Source organism: Poeciliopsis prolifica, unplaced genomic scaffold (genome assembly GCF_027474105.1).
Source record: "Poeciliopsis prolifica strain line A6 unplaced genomic scaffold, Auburn_PproV2 SCAFFOLD023, whole genome shotgun sequence".
NCBI lineage: Eukaryota > Metazoa > Chordata > Actinopteri > Cyprinodontiformes > Poeciliidae > Poeciliopsis > Poeciliopsis prolifica.
Genome location: NW_026562398.1, coordinates 5,957,372 through 5,976,480, shown reverse-complemented (window position 1 = coordinate 5,976,480; position 19,109 = coordinate 5,957,372). Strand labels below are relative to the sequence as shown.

At 36.7% G+C, this 19,109-nt stretch overlaps 2 protein-coding genes and 1 long non-coding RNA gene across 3 annotated transcripts; 1 reads left to right on the top strand and 2 right to left on the bottom strand.

Moving 5' to 3' along the window:
* Nucleotides 1–222: 222 nt before the first annotated feature.
* Nucleotides 223–2,900, bottom strand: LOC129370377 (CMRF35-like molecule 3). Its single transcript, XM_055046334.1, has 4 exons — nt 2,863–2,900; nt 2,421–2,786; nt 1,406–1,457; nt 223–1,242 (listed from the first exon to the last, which is right to left on the bottom strand). The coding sequence occupies exons 1-4, from the start codon at nt 2,897–2,899 to the stop codon at nt 1,119–1,121; spliced, it is 579 nt and encodes a 192-aa protein (XP_054902309.1). The 5' UTR covers nt 2,900; the 3' UTR covers nt 223–1,118.
* On the top strand, nt 2,481–2,974 carry LOC129370379 (uncharacterized). The gene is made up of 3 exons (XR_008607050.1): nt 2,481–2,530; nt 2,703–2,800; nt 2,881–2,974. It is a non-coding gene; the product is annotated as an uncharacterized LOC129370379 (long non-coding RNA).
* A 930-nt stretch (nt 2,975–3,904) lies between these two features.
* Nucleotides 3,905–8,638, bottom strand: mfsd4ab (major facilitator superfamily domain containing 4Ab). Its single transcript, XM_055046395.1, has 10 exons — nt 8,352–8,638; nt 8,065–8,263; nt 7,714–7,959; nt 7,452–7,614; nt 7,053–7,168; nt 6,735–6,908; nt 5,407–5,554; nt 5,254–5,324; nt 5,009–5,129; nt 3,905–4,889 (listed from the first exon to the last, which is right to left on the bottom strand). The coding sequence occupies exons 1-10, from the start codon at nt 8,579–8,581 to the stop codon at nt 4,786–4,788; spliced, it is 1,572 nt and encodes a 523-aa protein (XP_054902370.1). The 5' UTR covers nt 8,582–8,638; the 3' UTR covers nt 3,905–4,785.
* Between the last annotated feature and the right edge of the window lie 10,471 nt (nt 8,639–19,109).

Genomic DNA, 19,109 nt, shown 5'->3' with positions numbered 1-19,109 from the left:
TTAAGTGGTTGAGTGTTTTCTGTTTCAGTAACTTTCTTTGAATTTGGCTGAGAAAACGATATCCACAGCCACTGACATCATTTAACCACAACTTTTCTTTTCCTAGTGGCCTGAACATGTTTTATTGATGCAGCCACTTCACTCAGGCATCTTACATGCCACAAATGCAAAAAACAGAGGAATTAATGTAAACAAGGCTGAATTTAACTGAATTGCTTTAATTTTATGTTCATGGTATTTCACTACTTCTGTGTTGCACATGAAGAAAACAATTGATTCTAAACAATTCTTCAGACTCACAATTACTTCACTTTCAGTAGCAACAGCTGAGATAGTATGACATTTATCTAACATAATTAATAATCATCACAGTCTGTTTTACAGAATATAATTCACTTTTTAAAAGAAGCTTAAAGAAAGTTTTGATTAGTATCAACGTGTCAAAGTTTTGATTAGTATCAGGTACAATATGCTGATTCTACCTGCATATCATAAGAGGCTGTTACATTATACCATTATAGAGTACTCTCAGAATATGAAGGTTCTGTTATTATTTAAAGTGAAACAAGTCAAAACAGGAACAAAAATACACCTCAGCTCAGAGAAATATTAACTAACGTTTCTTTATCAATTTAAATACCTACATTAAAAAATTTAACATCTTAATAGATTCTTTCCCCTTGGATTGATATAGGGTAACGCCATACAAACATATTTTTGACACAAATGGAACCCCCTACTCCTCCTGTGACGGCCACCTGCTGCTGCAGTTCTTGGTGTTCCCAAATGTTATATATAGTAGGGACTTCCGGTACACCTGCCATTAAAAAGCTCTCCTGATCTGTGATTTCTGGGCTTACACTGGCCGGTTACACCCGAGTTGTCACCAACATCCTTCTTTACCTTTGCTTTTTGTGATAAATGACTTTGACAGGGCTTAAAACAATTGTTGGTGTTGTGTCTCTCCAATTGTTATGGTCGATGAACCAGGATGTAAAACCTGTGTTCACACACAAAATGAATGTCCACTCCATGTCTTCTTTAGCGGCTCCATTGTTCTTGATGTCAAAAGTGAATGTTTATGACTTTGTTTATGATTCACCCACAAACCAGCTCATTTACATATCAGTCGTTTCTGATTCTGGGTTCCTTGAAGCCTCCATTCTCCGGACAACCACATGTGTAATTGCCAAACACCCTAATATCACTAAAAAGAGAAACCACCGTAGAGATGCCCACAGACTAGAGGAAACACAGCATAAAACATGCACTACAATTAGTTTACATTCACTGTGCATAGGAAATCACTGTTTTTTAAGCATAGTTTTTGATAAATAAATGATAAATTGCTGAGTATACAACAATATGTTTTTCATCATTAATTTTAAATATTTTTAACACCCACCTTGTTTCCTGCTGTGCAAAGAAGCTACTTTCTGTGGTGCTTGGTGTTGTAGCTGCAGAAAACAACATAATGCATCAAAAATAAATTTACTATATTTGGTTAATAAGCAAATTTCACAATATTATACCAGATATAAAACAGTTCTGCTTGTTTCTTCAACAGAAAATTCAGGATTTTGTGGTGTTGGGACAGAATTGTTTAATCAAACATTTGATTTGGTAAAAAAAAAAAGGACCCAGTTTATTGGGGTAGAGAAAAGACAAAAAGAAGCACATATTTTACAGATAACCATTTTGAATTATGCAACAATCTGATCAAGCTTTACCAAACTGTAAATCAAGCTAAACATTTTTCCAGCAGCTATAATTTGATCACTGAATCATTCAGAAGTCAACTCAGAAAAATACTAGTTTATACTGTGTCATATGCTGAATATGAATTTCCATTTTGCTATTATCAGTGATCGTCGTAGTCATTATAAAATTGTTGTGGGCTGCAGTATTGCACTGTTGTTTTCACTGTTGCTATGAAGTTCCTCAACATTTGGATGTAGAGTTTGCATTACCAACACCCAACCTAGCAACAGTAACGAAGGGTGTTAAATCAGATATCAACCAAATGTTTGGTAACCTAAACAAAACATTAGTCACTTTCTGGTTTAAAATGCCATAAAATTAATGTTAAACCAATCAAAGTCTGAGAGAATCCACATTAGGAACAGGAGTCGACCAGAAGATACCAAAAATTTGAATGTCCCAGAATTTTTAACAGTGGTTCTTTCAAGAATCTGCTCAATTTAAAGGTCATTGAGGCATTTTTATTGCACTATATTTTCAAAGACATTTACTCAAACCAAACTAGAAAAAAATAGTTTTTTGGGGGTTGTAAAATTAACAAGTAGTGTAATTAAATGACAAACAGTAATTAATGTAGAATCAAAGCAAAAACAATCAAAATTCAGTAGTGACTCACCATCCTAGATGTTATAATGTAAAGTCTGTGTTGATTCAAATACCTGTTTGAGTGATGACAAGCCTGACACCTTTGTAGACGTTTCTTCCAAACCTGGCTATTACACACCAGTACTTATCTTCATCCTTTTCCATGAGTGAAGTCATAGTTACGGTAAAGACGCCTGTTTCCCTATCATCGGCAATTAAGTATCTGTCACTTTGTGTTTTCCGGTTGGTTTTCACTAGTATTCTACACAGTTCATAAACTGATCCTTTGCACCAGTATTTAGGACTTTCCTTAAACTGAAGATCGTACTGACATGCGATTTCCACCAATCCACCAGGTGTTGCCGTTACTTCTTCTGGCGCCAACAGGTCAACTGAGTCCACTTTATTCTTCATTAGCAACAAAAGACAGAGAACAGGAACTGCAAAAGACAAAGTCAGTACCATTAAATACTCAGACATCTTATTATTAATCTGTTTCAGCACTGTAAAAATTACCACAAATTTTGCTGGCAGAACAAGCTGACGTTCTCATGGTGTAGCCGCAGGGAACAATGTGAAGTACGACAGCAAATTGGGCAACTGGAGGCTTCCTCTTGTCCCTCATGATTATGCAACAAAGTTACTCACAGGCTGGTTGACAAAGTTTATTTGCGTAAGTCTACTTTTGTTTATGGATTTGTTTATGTTGAGCTATGCAAAGTTACATTATCATACTTTATTCATGTTATATTAATGTTTAATGTTGGTGATAAACTGCTCTGGTTGCTTTTCATTATTTACATGGTATTCTGATCTTTGTGCTGGGATTCCCCAATGGACTGATCTTGTGATGAATCATATGTTATGATCAAAACTTCCCTTGTAAACTGAAGAATTTTTTACTTTGTTCTGATGCTTTGTGAGATTAAGTTTCTGTGGAGTTTTCTCAGTCTATGTTTTCCATACAGCTTTCTTTTTTAAAATACTTTTTTAGGTTCTATTGGCTTTTAATGAACATTAATTTGACACGAAAGAGTTAGGAGAGAGAAAGGGGAAGACATGCAAATGGCCCTTGACCAGGAACTGAACTCCGGACAACTCCAATCAGCTTAGCTACCCCAGCTTTCTTTACCATCTTCTCAAACCACATCATGTAAAGTTTGATGTACTAGACAGTGTTCTCGCCAGTTGATCAACACTCTATGTATTTTCCACATACAATATTTTTTCCATGTGAACAAATTCTTCATCATTTACCTCAATTTTGCATAACTATTCAGAAATGGAGAAAGAATTGGAACAATGATGAAGCTTTCCAGGAGTCACTGGGCTACCACAATTATCACAAGGCCTTAGAGTGACAAACAAATTGACTCAGTTTTGTTTGTAATGCAACTTTTCATACTGTCCGCCAACATACCCCATATACCAAGACTGTAGTGTTGGAAAAGGTACAACTAAAAGAAGAACTGAGTCTTGAGGAAAACCAAAGTTTATTCTTTGAAACACTAATTACACAATGACATTTAAATTATAGGATTTAAACTGGTTTATTTTCAAAATCACTGAACCCAGAGAAACCACTACTAATTTACCCTGGTAATTATGATAGATTGTCAGACTTGCTTTTGCATCACTTTTGGAGTCTAGGACAATTATTTTAGATGAAATACTCAAATATGTTTAACAGATGCCTAGTGTACAGAGTGTGTAATCTATGACAAAACAGTCATAGAGGGTTCTCTATAGTGCAAAGTAGGACGAATATAATGGAATTTTGGACCAAGTAGATTTTACTCCAACTTTTCATTAATGAAACTGTGGAAATTTGTTTTCTTTCATTACATTTTTAAGATAGTCCCTCAAAAACAGACCAATATGACCTGCGGAACTAAACAGGATCACTTCTGCTTTCCAGTTTCCTCTGAGCACCATTTGGCTCCAGAAAATATCATGTAAGCTTTTAAAGACAAAGAAGAAATGCAGTAAAGGAAGTCTTCATTTGGGAAGTTCTCTAATTTTTATGTGAATTATTTAAACTGATTGCAAATCTCTGATTATGACGCACCACCTTCCTTCTTTCTGCATTACTAGAGATGTCAAACATGTTTATCTTCAAATGTTTGGTGTCTAAATAGGTTCTCAGACTCAATTTGTCTCCAGATTGTGATTTGACTGTGTTGCTGATGCTTTGTGAGAATTGAATAAAATTCAATTCAGAAATTGAATTTTATTGGCTTTTAATGAACATTAATTTGACAGGATTAATGTTCATTATTAATTCATTATTACCCGTTAGCACACGAACACTTTCCAAAACTCGGACTATCCTTTTTCATTTCTAACAATCTAGCTATAAAAACTGGGAAACCTTTGTGACTAATGCATTTATTTGTTTATTTTTTTGATTTACAGAATAGAAGATTTAAAAAAGCTAAACTATGAAATTGTCACAGTGTCGTCATTCTCTTTCTGTTCTGCTTTGGCTGAGCCGTTCTGGTCTGCTCCTGGTTCTTCTACCATTGCTGACTTCTTTAATGTTCCTGTTCCGATTTTAGAAGAACAAAAGAGAGTTTTGAGAGAGTGTTAAAAAAAAAACCTTTAACACACCTAAATCTACAGACTTAAAAGAAATGTTTAATGATTCTGGTTCATGACGTACCTGTGAGGTAATTTCTGTGCATTCGATGGAAAAACAGGAGGCCAAAGAAGAGGATAAACCCAATGCAGGCGATTATCATTCCGCACAACAGGAAGCTGTAGCTTCCTTCACTCTGAATGATCTGTGGAGAAAATATAAAAATTCAACTACCAAACATAAATCTAAATCAACACCTGCCATATGTTTGTGATTAAGGACATAATTCTCCTCATTTACAATTTTTTTAAAACAACCGAGGCACTTACTGAGCCAACCAGGACCTGCATTACCATCTCTCCCATCCCTGCACTTGTCACCAGGACAGAGGTTGCACATCCTGCAAAAACAAATTCATACTGTCTCATTTCATTCCACCAGCGCACCACTATTTTGAAGTAAAAGAAAAAAAAAAGTTATACCCTGGTAATCAAGGATATCCTCAGTGTAGGCAAGCATACAGGGGAAAATGCTGCTCAAAAAAAGTCCACATAAACAGGTTCCGACAAACAGAAAGGTGCTGCTGGTGTAGAAAATGAGCAGCATCAACACAGTAACAATAGCTCCTGCCTGCAAAAATAAAGAGAGTGGTTTGTCTAAGAGCATGGAGTTTCAGTGAAAAGGAGAAATATCTTGGTAGAACCACACACTTCTGTGAGAATCCAACACAAAGTGAATCATCGAGAAGTCGAAGGAACGGATGCATTTTAACAAACATACATCTGAAACTGTGGATTGAATAGGTCTTTAGCAGCTATTAAATATTCCTAAATAAAATCAAGTGCAACTAATTGACTTCAGAGATCACCTAATTAGTAAATGCTACGTGCAGTGGAACGTCCTGCAGACATCATGTCCAACATGAATCATAGTGCTCGCTGCATAATGAGGTAAAGATGGATAGAGCTAAATATGGGACAATCCTTCAAGGAAAACCTGTTAGAGGTTACAAATGGATTGAAATTGGGACAGAGATCACCTCTCAGCAGCTCTAAACATACAGCCAGAGCTCCACCTGAATGTTTTCCATTTAAGTGTATTGTCAGTAAAATTTCCTAAATTAGATTATAACTGAAAGGTTCATTTCAGAAACTCGATTCACTAAATTAGATGGCACTAGTTTTGTTCAAGCTTTTTTTTTATGGTAATTATGATGATTTTCTGCTTACTGCTAATGAAAGCATGACATTTCGGATCAGTATGTTACATCAAACTAATTTGAAAAACTTTTTTTTAAAGTGGTAATGTAGGCTTGATAAAAAGTGTGATTAGTACCTGCATTAGGGTTATTTTCAAAAAGCACTTCTGATCTGTTGAAAGAGAATAATTCAAATGCATTTTCCAATTGATAGAATATAACTATGTTAATTTAGACTTTATTCTAACAAAAATTCTGTGACTTGTTTTGAAAACAGAAGTTTTTAGTTTCTCCTCCTTGAGTCTCACAGGAGACTGGCAGGAAATCTGAATGGCATGAGTTCAACAACTACATGGGCCTAAAAAACTCAAAGCTCTAATTGAGATAATAAGCATTTTAATAAAGTAAGTCAACAAGATGGAATGAAAATGAACATATCCTATTCTTTCCTCTTCAGTTAATCACCAGTTATTCTATTACATAAAATCCCCCAAATACGTTTAGGTTTGTGTTTGTAACAAGAAAAAAAATCCCCTAAATTTAAAGAAGTACGATCAAGGCACCATGTGGAATACTAAGAAAATGTGCTTCGAACTTCTTGGTTGGCCTTACCAGGTTGAACATGAGTAGCCGTACAGGCTGGAAACGATATGAGAGAGGAATAGACAAGAGGCGTCCAGCTGTGATCGCTGCCCAGAAAATACTAGCCAGGTAACCCGCTATCTTGTTCGGTAACGACATCGGTGGGGCCACAGCGTAGGTGTACACAAAGCCAGCATATGCTCCCTGAGAAGAAAAAACATCTTATTTCATGCACTCTATTTTCTATGCTTTATGGGATGCATATCTTGTATCGACTAATAAACTTTTATTTGGGAAATAATGCATGAGAAATGAATACCGTGTGATTTATTTGTACCTCTCACTCACCACAATGCCATCGGTCATAAAGAGCACCATTCCTCCAAGGATATGAATCATAAAGAAGGATACTGGCAGTCCACGCAGGTTATCATTCTGACAGCAGCTGAAGATACTTCCATGACCTGTGGCAGAGCAAAAAAAAAAAGTCAGAAATGATGTATCGGTGTGCAGAAAATGGCATTCATTGTTTTGTTTTCATATTTCCTGACAACGTATTTGTTATTTGTGAAGGAATGTGAGATGAATTAAAGTGAAAGCAAAAAAAAAAAAATCTATATATATATATATATATATATATATATATATATATATATATATATATATATATATATATATATATATATATATATATATATATATATATATATATATATATATATATATATATATCTTTCACATGCATACCTCCAGCTTCATGTTCCTTCTGCTCCAAGTCTGGGCCCTCGGCCCCCTGCTGGGTCTCCATTGCTAGTTCATCCTTGTCTAAAAGACGTGGAGAGCTGCCACGGCAGCATGGGAGTAAGTTCTCCCGATACATGAGAAACAGCACAGCAATGGGCACAGGCAGCTGAAAAAACAAAAAATAAATTAAAAAAACAAATTTCCATTAAAGAAATAAAAAGTGAAAATCAAATAACGACTAACGTATGCCTGCCGAGTGTCTTACATTAATAAGCGCCATGATCCAGAAAGCATATTGCACAATTGGCTCCTCCTTCTCCACTCCATCATGAGGCAGGTGGCTCTGAGTTATGTTGTGCTCTGCAATTGGACTGTATCTCAGCATGGTTCTGAAATGATGCATGATCTCGGTCTCGTTCCCCGTATGATTCCCACAGCCTGTCTCAGAGAGGAAAGGATCTGCAATCAGTGGACTCACCAGGGCTCCAAACCCGATGAAGAAGTGCAGAGCCTGCAGAAGTACATACAGGGCAGGAACGTCAAACTACCAGAGTTTTGGAAGAACAGCAGCATATCTCCCTTTTCTATTATTTAAATGAGCGTCTCTTTAGTTTACCTGTAAGAAAATGGCTGAGTCCTTCTGATAGATGGTGACCAGTTGAATGTTAGCAATGGTGTCAATAACCCCCATTGCCAAACCAGACACAGCCATGGCGATGGCCAGTACGAGGACATTATTGCATACAGGAATGATGGCAAATATTACAGAGATGAGAAGAGCAGAGACAAACAGGGCAGCTAGAGCACTGAATAACCTTTAAGGACAAAAAAGAGAGAGACAGAGACAGACACAGTTAAAATGAAGACAAATCTCTTGACGCCTACATGTTCAGTGATACTTACGTTCTCTTGAAAACGCCACCGACCGAGCTGCCGATCAACAAGCAGAACTGCTGAGAAAAGAAGACCCAGGTGATCTGACTCAGTGTTGAGTTTGTTTGACATTGCAAGTCCAATATTGTAGGTCCAAGAAAAGCAATGCATAGTCCAAAGCTGAAGAAAACGCTCCAATAAGTCAGCGTGTGATGGGCGTTTTGTTTGAATAGAGTCACAATCCTCTCATCTATGAACATCTTGGGCACAGAAGACAACCAGGTATATTTATTTCACAACCGAATGTCGAATGAATCTCTGAGGTTCTCTTGACTTCTGCTTCAGTGAAATGGGTTTCTGGATCTCTATTTAAAGCCTTCAAATCTCTCCCTTTTTTGCATTGCTCAACTGAAAAGGAAGTCCTCCTGAGTTAATGGATGAATAACAATATTATTCCAATCTGAATGCCTTCAATGTTTGACTTAGAAAGAGGGCTGCTTGTTGAAATTCTACAAGAAAGTTAACATTTGTGTGTCACTGTTTTGCACAGTATTTCACATTTATGTTAATGGAAAATATAGAAACAGTGACACAGATCTGTGTCATGTACAGATTGTGGGATATTTGTACTAAGACAGAGTGATAAGCCATTCAAGTAGGGCTGGAGACATGAGATAAAAATTGTACCAGGATTATCAAACTGATAATTATCCAAACGATACGACCAAATAAACTCTGAAATAGTTGACCAGACACAAAGAGACAGAATATATCAGATGTTTCACCCACAGATGATTTCCTTGAATTGGTTCGATGGAACAAATATCACTTGGTGAGCCAGTGTTCAATTATTTATTACAAATGATCTTAATTTGTGTCGTTATCAGGGACTAAGGTGCTTCTAGAATGAAATCAAAACAGGACAGGTTTGGCCATGTACTTTTTTGCAAAGCTCCAATTTGAAACCATCACACATTTCTTTGTTTCAATGTTGTGATAAGGTTCATTTTTCACTCAACTAATTAGTTTTTTCCACTGTCAGTATTTATGTTAATCTAAATATATGAGAAAACACAATATGCACAATGTGTAAAAATAATGCAACCCTATTTTAGAAAAATATAAAAAATACAAACTCACATTTATAGGAGTAACATTTTTGTAAAATGAATGTATATAATGATGAGTAACGTTATATTCGGCTGCCAGACTGGAATAAAAAAAGAGGGTATAACACCTAATCCTGTTAATGTGAGAAAGGAGGAAACTGGTTGTGACCAAATATGGGCGTCTGTCAGGGACGAAGAGGGAACCGGAAATCAAAGATTTTCTGATTTTCATTATTATTTAGAATTTATTTATCTTATGGGAGGAACTTTTGACAAACTGATAGAGCAAGACGACATAAATCTTTACAATGCTATGTGTCTGCGAATCTGTCACTAAATCATCTTGCATATGTGTTACCAGACTGGTTCGTATCTCACTTCTTCTGTGATTTCATTTGCCTCAAAACATAAAAAATAGGCCTATCTGCATGTGTCAGCTGCGTCTTAAAAAAGAAGAATCCCTTTCTGCTAAATATGTCATGTTTTCTTGAGATGATATCTCTTGCTGCCGTGATATCTTTCAGAGTCAGCCATGCAAAGCCTCCAGCTGTGTAACTGATTTGCCAACGTGTTGAACATGTTGGTTATGTTCTAAACCCTGAGAAATATGAGTGTTTTTAGAACAGGCATTCATTAACATCCCCTTCCTCTTCTTTGAGGTGCTGCAACAGGAGAGGAGTTCTTCAGGTAATTGTCAACTGACACTATCTTGGAGACAAGGGTTGAAAATAAACAGCAAATTCCGGTTACTGAAGTAGGCCATCTCTTTCTGAACTGAAACAAGTCAGTTTTCAAAATCTGAAACACAATTTTGAATTTAAGTGAAAACAATATGTCATTTATCATTTAAAATCAATTTAAGGGATATTTAAACATTAAAGCTGAAGTATTTCATGGAAAAATTATATTTGTTTCAGCTTTACAAGAGATTAATTATTTGATTTCTTTCATTTTTTTGGTTTGAAAATGTATTATTTTAGTGTTTCTGTCCTTTCATATACACCCTGCTACTCAAAATGCATGCTGGATAAATGACAGAGAAGTTAAATATTTCCTGAGTGACACATAAGTCAGCTTTGCTTTGATTTTGTTACTATGTAGAGAAGGAGCTTCATGACAGAAAGAAGTTGCCCAAAATGCATTAGATGCTTTTGAAAGGGAGTACTTATAAATGTACTGTTATGCAGGAAAATTACCAGCAGCAGATGTTTCCCAGTAAGCACTATTATTGTCAGATTGCATGACAATAATTTGCTTTTCTCTCCAGTACAGTTGATAATTTGTTTTACTCCTAGAGACCTGAACTAATCTAATACTGGTTTTTATTTTTCCTCCATATTGTTTAATGCCACATGTATCGGCAAGAGATTTCCTTGACCATGAATGATGGGTGAATTCTTCACAGTGTTGAGTTCAGTTGTGGGATTTTACCAGCAATAGACAATTATTTTCTCTTTTTATTTGTCCCTTTAAATCATTGCGTCTTTGCAATTTTGTTCAAAACTTCCTGAAAGGACTGGAAGAAGTCGTAGGACCTAGGAAGTATAAAGTACAGAGATGCAAAATTGCTCAGGAGCTTTGCATGGCTCAGTTGTTAAACAAATTAAAGTGTTTGTCTTTGTTCAGCAATAAAGTTGGCATTCCAATAGAAATTTGGATATCTGTTTTCATTGCTGAGTAATTTTGTTACAGATTTACAGAGCTAATAAGACCAATAAACAGCTGAAAGCTAGAACAGACCCCCTTTTTTAACAGTAAGTAAAGAACACATTCTTACATTTGTAAGAATAATGTTAATGAAACGGTTTGGTAATTTCAGAATAAGCAACAATAAAAGTCATAGTAAATTTATATTTATATTTCAAAAAGAGAGAGCTCACATTTGGGATTGGAGAGAAATACGTTTGCCTCTAATATCTGAAAGGAAAGTATCACATTAAACACACAATGCTTAGTAGATTTGACTGACTAAATCTTCTCAGATTCCCGGTGGTTGAATATTATACAAGACTAGATGCTTGTTGAACCACAGCTGCTTCTAAATGAGTTTGTGAATTTAAAAAGTTGATCGCAGAGACAATTTGCTCAGCAAACAGGCTTCTAGAGTCAAACTCATTACATGCTCACTAAATTATTCTGCACAGAGATGGTCAAATAATCAAATGGAGCGAGCCAACCAGCACATCATTTTCTGATGTGAGAGGAATTCCTAATCAACTATTTTTTCCCAACACTAGATGGTGTGAAAGTGCTGCCCTGTTTAGCGAACTATCAGACCTCCACAGAAATTGTCCGCAAAGTAATCTCTGTGAGGAATTGCTAAGATATTGTAAATGAGGAAGCCTGTAAAAAGCAAACTACTTATGAATATCACATCTTTAATTCAGTCTTTATTGTTTTTTTTGGTCTTGGCAGCCACTTCAAGGTCCAAAGCATTGCTGTCTTGCTCTCCTCTGTCTCATCTCCATATGCTGACATTTATCCAATCAGCAATCAGAAACCTGAACCAGAGCCAGGACAATGTGACAGGAATTATAAGAAGATTAATATATTTTTTTTAATTCACACTACCCTCCCCCCAAAGTTTTATAGTATTTATCATGTTCCATTAGGATCCAAACCGCCTGCAGAGCAAGTCTTCTGATTTAAGACATTCCCTAACCTATAAATCAAATAATTTGCATAATATTCAGCTCAAACTCATCCATTAGTCAGTAACACAAGTGAAACAGATTAGCCAAAGGAGATGTGTTACAGAGCAGTGAGAGACGTTTCTGTCACCCTTCCATGTTTCAGCAGTCAGTCCTTGCAGCTTTGGATAGAAATGCCCTGCAGAGAACCCCCCTCTACATCTCAACAAGCCTGAAATAGAGGCAATGATGTGAGGTATGCAAACAGACGTGTCTGCGGGGCAAAACACTTCCATTCTTTTTTGGCTTGGTGCACTCTAAAAGTGAGGAAGGTAAAGTCGAGGTAACAGTGGTTCATGAATATATCAAAGGATGCTGTAAGACTGCAGCTATTGAGATAAATATATACATTTTACTGTTAAATAAACATCGGCTGTCTAAAAATGAGAGCAGGATGGGTTTATCAAAGTAAGAACAAAGACAAAACTGTCCAAAAAGCATACTTATGTCTATTTCTATATTTCAAGATTTCATCTGTTATATTATATTAGATAGAGATGACCTGAAACAAAAGGCAGTTTTCAGTCGGGATTACATTTATTAACCAACCTCATGCAGGAGGAATATAGATCCAGTAAAAGTTTGAACTTGCATACAGAGAAGTTACTATTCCTGATTACCAATAATCCTGGGTCAAAATTTCTCAACAACAATTTGAAACACTCCTTGGTACTTATTGCAAATTCTCGATTGGAGGTGATGCAACAGGTGGCACGAAGGGGAATGACCTTTATTTTTCTTTGGATAACTTTTTCGCATTAATAAATGAATTCATAATTTCAAAACAGCATGTTTTGTTTATTTACTTGGCACAAATGTGAATTCAAATGCTACAGTGTAAAAAATGTAAGTATATTGTTGCATATGATTTTGTTATTAATGGTAATAGCGATAGTGAATGGATTTGCCTAAATCATTAAATATAAAGCTGATTATGTGGATACTTTCCTTGAACAATCTGAAAAACTCTCTACTCTTCCCTAATTAAGTATTTTTATTGCCCGATCATTTGATCTACATGTGTAACAAAGACAACCAAGAAAACAACATCTATTGTTATTACTGGAGCGAGTTCCCTTTTGTTTGCCTCATGTATTGTAACAGTGAATACCAAAACCTGTAATCATTGGGTTTTACAGTGCTACTTATCTGCTTTCTTTCTTTCTTAATAGGATTTGTAGGAAGAAAAATGATCCAATGTGGAAACATAACAAGACCGTTATCATTATTTAGATAATGCTTATAAAAAAATTAATACATGGACCTGTGATAAACAAAGCTGGGGAAGTAGATTTAGTCACCATGCACAGTGAGAAGGACCTTGAAGAAGTGGCACCAGAACCATATTAAATCCTCCAACACATCCTTGTGCCAATAATTCAATGATTTGAGTTGAATTGAGGAATAAATAACTCAAGCCATGCATCTCAAAACGGACTCCTACATTTCGTCTAACATTACAACAAGCTCTAAAATATAAAATGCTTGCTAGACTCAGCTGAATTGAGCCTAACAGGCCTGGTTAGACTTAAAGTATCTGCTAAAATGAATCTCCTTTGATCTGACAATGTAAGAGTACTTTCACAGAAAGGTTTTCTCTGTCACAATTAGGATTGTTATCTAAAAAAAATTACTACAAAGCAAAGAATAAAAGCAGGATCACTAAGAATTATATTCACAGGGATGTGATTCTGCGGAGTGGATAAGACAAAATAATTGTGACTTAGAAAGCCTAAATGAATCCAACACACGAGCAAGAGAGGATTGTCGTCATTTTCATGGATGAGATGCTGTCTCATTGTATGAGGACAGATAATAATACTCGCATACAGGCTGAATGGACTTAATGAATGGAACGAGACTGATTAAAAAATGCACAAAGGGTCATTCTATATTAGGAATCGAATCACTATTACAAACTGCAGATTTTTCTATTGGTGAATCATAAGACGAGAGCCCATGCATGCAGCTGTAATATATGTTTTGTTCAGATGCCAGAACACAGAAAACACCACGGTGATTCATCGCTTTGTACTGCAAAAATGTCTTTTGCTTCTGCCTTGTTCTCCTCCACCTCTCCTGACACAGTTGTAGGGAGGGGAGCAATGATGCGTGTCTTAGTGAAACCTGGTGAATAGTAATGAACCACGACTGTGTGTCTATTTGAGGGAAAGTGAGAGGAAGACAGAGTGGATACGGGAAGGGTTTGTGGGTAAGGAGGAGGGGGGTTCACTGAAAGAATGGGGGAAAAAGGCTTTTTATTGCAGTTCTAGCAGCAAAAAAAGTGACAGACATTAATGCTTTTCACTGTTTCCTTAATCATCAGGCGTTCTAACAAGACCAAGGTGGCATCACTCATTAAAACCTGAAGTAAAGTGTTTCTTTTCACTAAGTGGGTCTCATGTTTCTCATAAAACAGTGGCTTTCTCTCCCCACTCACCCCCCAGCCTTACACAAAACGCAGACAGGGATATGTGGGTGTATTAGTGGAGAGAATGAATGAACGGGGGGAGTAGAGAGTGAATTTGGCTCCGAGAGAGTTCAACAGCACCTGCTGTCTTCAGCCCAGATTCATCAGGCAAGACTGGTTAACTGACTGTAAGGAGGACAAAAAAAAACAAAACAAAACAGCAGAACAAAGACCAAGAAACTCAAGACAAAAATATGTTTTGTCGAGAATTTTTCCAATTAGAGTAGCAAAATAACAGCTAGCTCAACAGCTAGTCGAGCGAAAAAATCAGCACCCTAACAAAAATGTAAACTTCTGCTTTAAACTGAACAACGACTGAAATATTTAGTAACTGGCTGCAAAGATCAACTTGAGTGCAAAGTCTGAAAGGAAGGGAACATGCACAATGGACCCCCCTCCCTCCCTAACTCTGCCCCTCTTTTATCTTTTATCCCCTCCATCCAGGACCCATGGGCTCGTTGCCAACTTGGAATCTTAAGAACTCATTCAAAGGAAAACCAAAGAAAGAAGCGACTTGTTTAAAACCAGAACCCATTTTTTTTTCTTCACAGTCCGTTGTTTTCCCTCACATTTCCCACGTGAGGATAGATTTTCTGGCTGTCGTTCTCCATGACCCTACCTCTGAAGGAGGGAGTGAAGGGGAGGGGGGGGGAGAGTAGAATTGCAATTCATGTAGCGTCCAGTCAGATGTGCGTTTTGAAGGTCTGTTAGTTCTCTCTCTCCTCTCTCTCCCTCTCTCTCCCAGTTTTCATTCTGCTTTTACTCCGTCTCCTGCTCACATAGTAACTCCTCCCCCCACCTATCCATTGTCTTTCCATACAGTACCAGGCTGAGTGGATGCCACAGTGGGTCCGGAGAGGGACGTGAGAGAGGAGGAAGAGGAGGTAAGCGTCAGATTTGCAGCCGAATCTGTCCAGGATCAAATGCGTGTCACTGTTAGTTTTGGAAGTGGGGTTTATAGCTGGTCTTTAAGCTGTTCCTTTTTTTCTATATTGATCGAAAAAAAGAGCATCACTGATAGCGTCAGTTGATGCTGTTTGACTCACATGTATGTAGTATATAGTGGGATTCTATTTGTGTTGTCAGGCAGTTGAAGATGCTTTTAGCAGGTCAGCACATATCAGATAACATGTTTTAATTCGTAATGATTGAGTGTTAGGCAACTGCTACATTGACAGCGATAATAAAAAGAGCGCTTTTAGATTTTTTTTTTTTTTTTTGTAAATAGACAAATAACAAATAACACCTGCCATCCATAATATTTAAAAAACATGACACAATATTACAAAAAAAAAAAAACATCTGGTCTCTGATGATTTCTGAATGGCTCCAAGCAAAGAGGAGACATGCACGATGTTTAGGGATTAATACTAATCCTGCCTGTGGCTGAGATTCACCTTCTCGTCTGGACTGAGTCTGACAGAGGGGGCTTTACTAATTTATGCTGAGACATGCATGAGTAGAAGAACCCTGCAGCTCAGTGGCAGTGGTCTTCTTTGAACCCAGAGTGGACTGATTTCCCCTGAATGAGTGGGAACAGTAATCAGCAGCAGTTTGTAAAGGTTGATGTCACAAACTATTTAAATGTGCTTCATTTCGATAATTATATTCAGAGAAAAAAGTGTATCTGTCATAATTACCTGTGAATTTCCAAAGGAAAACATAAAAAGGGGCAAAAAAAAAAAAGAGAGATGTGTTTCTCTCAGAACTGGACAGTTATGGCGTATAGTTTAGGAAGCTTTGTGTGCTTGTTCAGAGGGGAGAAAAAAAAAAAAGGAGGCTCTCAATGGAGCTTTTGTTGTTTGAGTTGGAGACAGCAAAAGCCCAAGAAACACTGACTAACAAATACCTGGGCTCTGTAAGCCTCACATACCTCGGCTTTGCACTTGATACAATGTCAACAAATGCCTCCTCTGTCCTCCATGCTAGTCCGTTTCCTCTCAGTCCGGGAGGATTTTTTCATGTTTTTATAAAGGCTTCTGTTTTCTGAGCAGACATCTGGGTGCGCAGAGTTGGCCTGCACAGCTTGAGGACTGAGTGTCTGCTAACACAAGCCCCTGAAAATGACCCACCGCACTCTGAACAATTGGTAGTGCTGAAAATCAATGAAAACACCTCTTAAGTGAAATACATAGAAAGAGTTGAGTGAATGCAAATGAAAAGAATTTGAATTGTAAAACATACAATCCAAGAAGTAAATATTAGTCATATTCCTGGGAATTTATCTGTCCTGTTCAGTAGAATGAGTATCCTTTCTTAAGCAGATAACTTCCAGCTGCATTAAAATGTTACTTTTGTGTCTGAACATATTTTTGGACATTCTTAAAAACTGATGAGCCTTTTATGCTGTGCAGTCAAACCATAGTTCAGGGTTACGCACTCTTTTTCTTTGTTCGTGAGGAAGTTGTGCAGAATATAAAACAAGAGTTCGTGTAATGTGTTTTGAAACAAAACCTCTTGATTTGCACTCCACCTTCTCGCTGCAGAGGCGGGTTAAAAACTACATTTTTAATCAAAAAAATTATTCCACAACTCCCCCGTTAAGAGCTGCACAGCTTTATGGAAGTTATTTGAGATTCATTCAGAGAGAGAGAGAAAAAAGGTCAATTTATGCGAGTCTGTTTTTGTGAAAAATACCATCTTTACTGTTTATAGGCTCACAAGACAGTTTCAGTTTGCTCCCTTGGGCTTCAGACGAATACTTCCAGTTTCTTTGGTTAATTATTCATGCGGATGTGATTCCAAATGCTGAATGCTGTGTATTTTTCTCCTGCTTCTCCTCATTGTTTGCAAGTTCGGTCTGAAATGCACGAATATTCTAATTGCATCTGAGTGCACAATGTTTGTATTTATCACCTTCAGTGTCGAACCACACATGCGACTTATGGCTTTCTATTCCTATGTGAGTTCTTTTTGAAATATCATGTAGGGTTTAAAGCCATTGGATGCACAGTGGACTATCAACTGAGGAGATCTTTTGGGATTTAATATGTTTTAAAATTACCGTTAATATGAATTTTCATTATCTGCATATTTTGGTACGTTAAAATAATTCCAAGTTCACATATTTAGGTATATCTATGATTTGGCCTCCTTTAAGATTAATTGGATTTTGTGGTATTTTATTTTGACCAGAAAATAAAATGTACAGAACGTGTATGCAGAGAGACTGGACAGATTTCTATGAAAGTAACTGCTTCTCAAAGATGTATTTCATTTAATGACTGTGAGACATTCTTGCCATTTAGCGTTTTAAAATGCAATTTCTTGACTTTTTCAGTCTGCCCTGTTGATTACCTTGCAGTCCATTGTGGCCAAATTAGACTGTTTCCAATTCAGTGCCTCAGGAAATGACACACATCTAGTTCCACCCAGGGTTAATTAAAGTTTGCGTTGCATCATTATGCTCAGAATATAGTGATACCACATGCTGCTGCTGATGATACAAGAGCTAGTCTCTAAAACTATTGACAAAATTATATAGAGTGCTTTATAAAGTATTCATACCTCTTGAATGTTTTAGCAAGCAACAATATCAATGTATTTTCTGGGGCTCATGTGTGATCTGTCACTAGCAAGTAGTGTACAAATGCGACATGGAAAAAAACCAAATATAAAATTGTTTTGACAATCTGAAAAGTTTGGTCTTTTAGTCTTCTTATGTGTTTACTGACTTTGTAGCAGCCTGAATTTTTGGTCTTTTCTTTTTTTTTTTGCAACATAACAATCTCATTCCGATTAAATGGAAATCATATATGAACATCAATTTTCAGGTTTTGCCGCAAATTCACGATAACATTTTGTCTAGACTTTGAGGGATTCTAGCATATAAATACTGATTTGATTCGATCTAAACTATTTTGCAGCGGCTCTTTTTTACGTGTTTAGAATAATTTCCTGCTGGATGATGAATTTCTGTTTTTTGCAGCCAGTTTTTCCAGAATTTCTGTTGATCTTCTCATCAACTCAGAACAGCTCAGCAGTCCCTGCTGAATTACAGCCTCTTCACAGCAGCTGCCTCCACCATGTTTGGCTGTGGGGATGTGTATTCAGGAGGCGCAGTGTTATTTTTCCACCGCACAGAGTGGTGGCAAAGCCAAAACCCAAATTTCTCATATCTGTGGACCTCCACAGAGTTATCATGGGCCTTCTCTGATTAATACTCTGCAGTCCAGGCCTGTCAGTTTAGGTGATTGACCACATCTTGATATGTTTGCAGTCGTGCCATACTGATTCAGGAATGCATTTTTTTTTTTTACTAAACACTGCTTTAAACTTCTCTACAACCTTATACTTAACCTGCTTTTTTTTGCGATTTCTTTTTTTGTTTTTTGTTTTCTTTTTGCTTTTTTTTTTTACAAATAAAAATCTTTACACATTAAGTGGAAAAAATCTTCAGATTTTTATTTGTAAGATAAACTGAAACCTGTGTATTGTTTTCATTGCATTTGTTTTGGTCTAGCACACAAAATTCCAATAAAATATTTTAAAATGTATGGTTTATGTTTTGGTTGCAATT

Bases quoted from the DNA above. Each gene is read 5' to 3' on its own strand.
- mfsd4ab (XM_055046395.1), bottom strand. From the start codon at position 8,581: ATGTTCATAGATGAGAGGATTGTGACTCTATTCAAACAAAACGCCCAT. The intron at 7,960-8,064 runs GTAAACTAAAGA...GTACTTCTGCAG, and splicing joins ACTCAGCCATTTTCTTACAG to GCTCTGCACTTCTTCATCGG. The intron at 5,555-6,734 runs GTAAGGCCAACC...TTATTTTTGCAG, and splicing joins GGCTACTCATGTTCAACCTG to GCAGGAGCTATTGTTACTGT.
- LOC129370377 (XM_055046334.1), bottom strand. From the start codon at position 2,899: ATGAGAACGTCAGCTTGTTCTGCCAGCAAAATTTGTG. The intron at 2,787-2,862 runs GTAATTTTTACA...TGTCTTTTGCAG, and splicing joins TTCTGCCAGCAAAATTTGTG to TTCCTGTTCTCTGTCTTTTG. The intron at 1,243-1,405 runs GTGGGTGTTAAA...TGTTTCCTCTAG, and splicing joins TTTGCACAGCAGGAAACAAG to TCTGTGGGCATCTCTACGGT.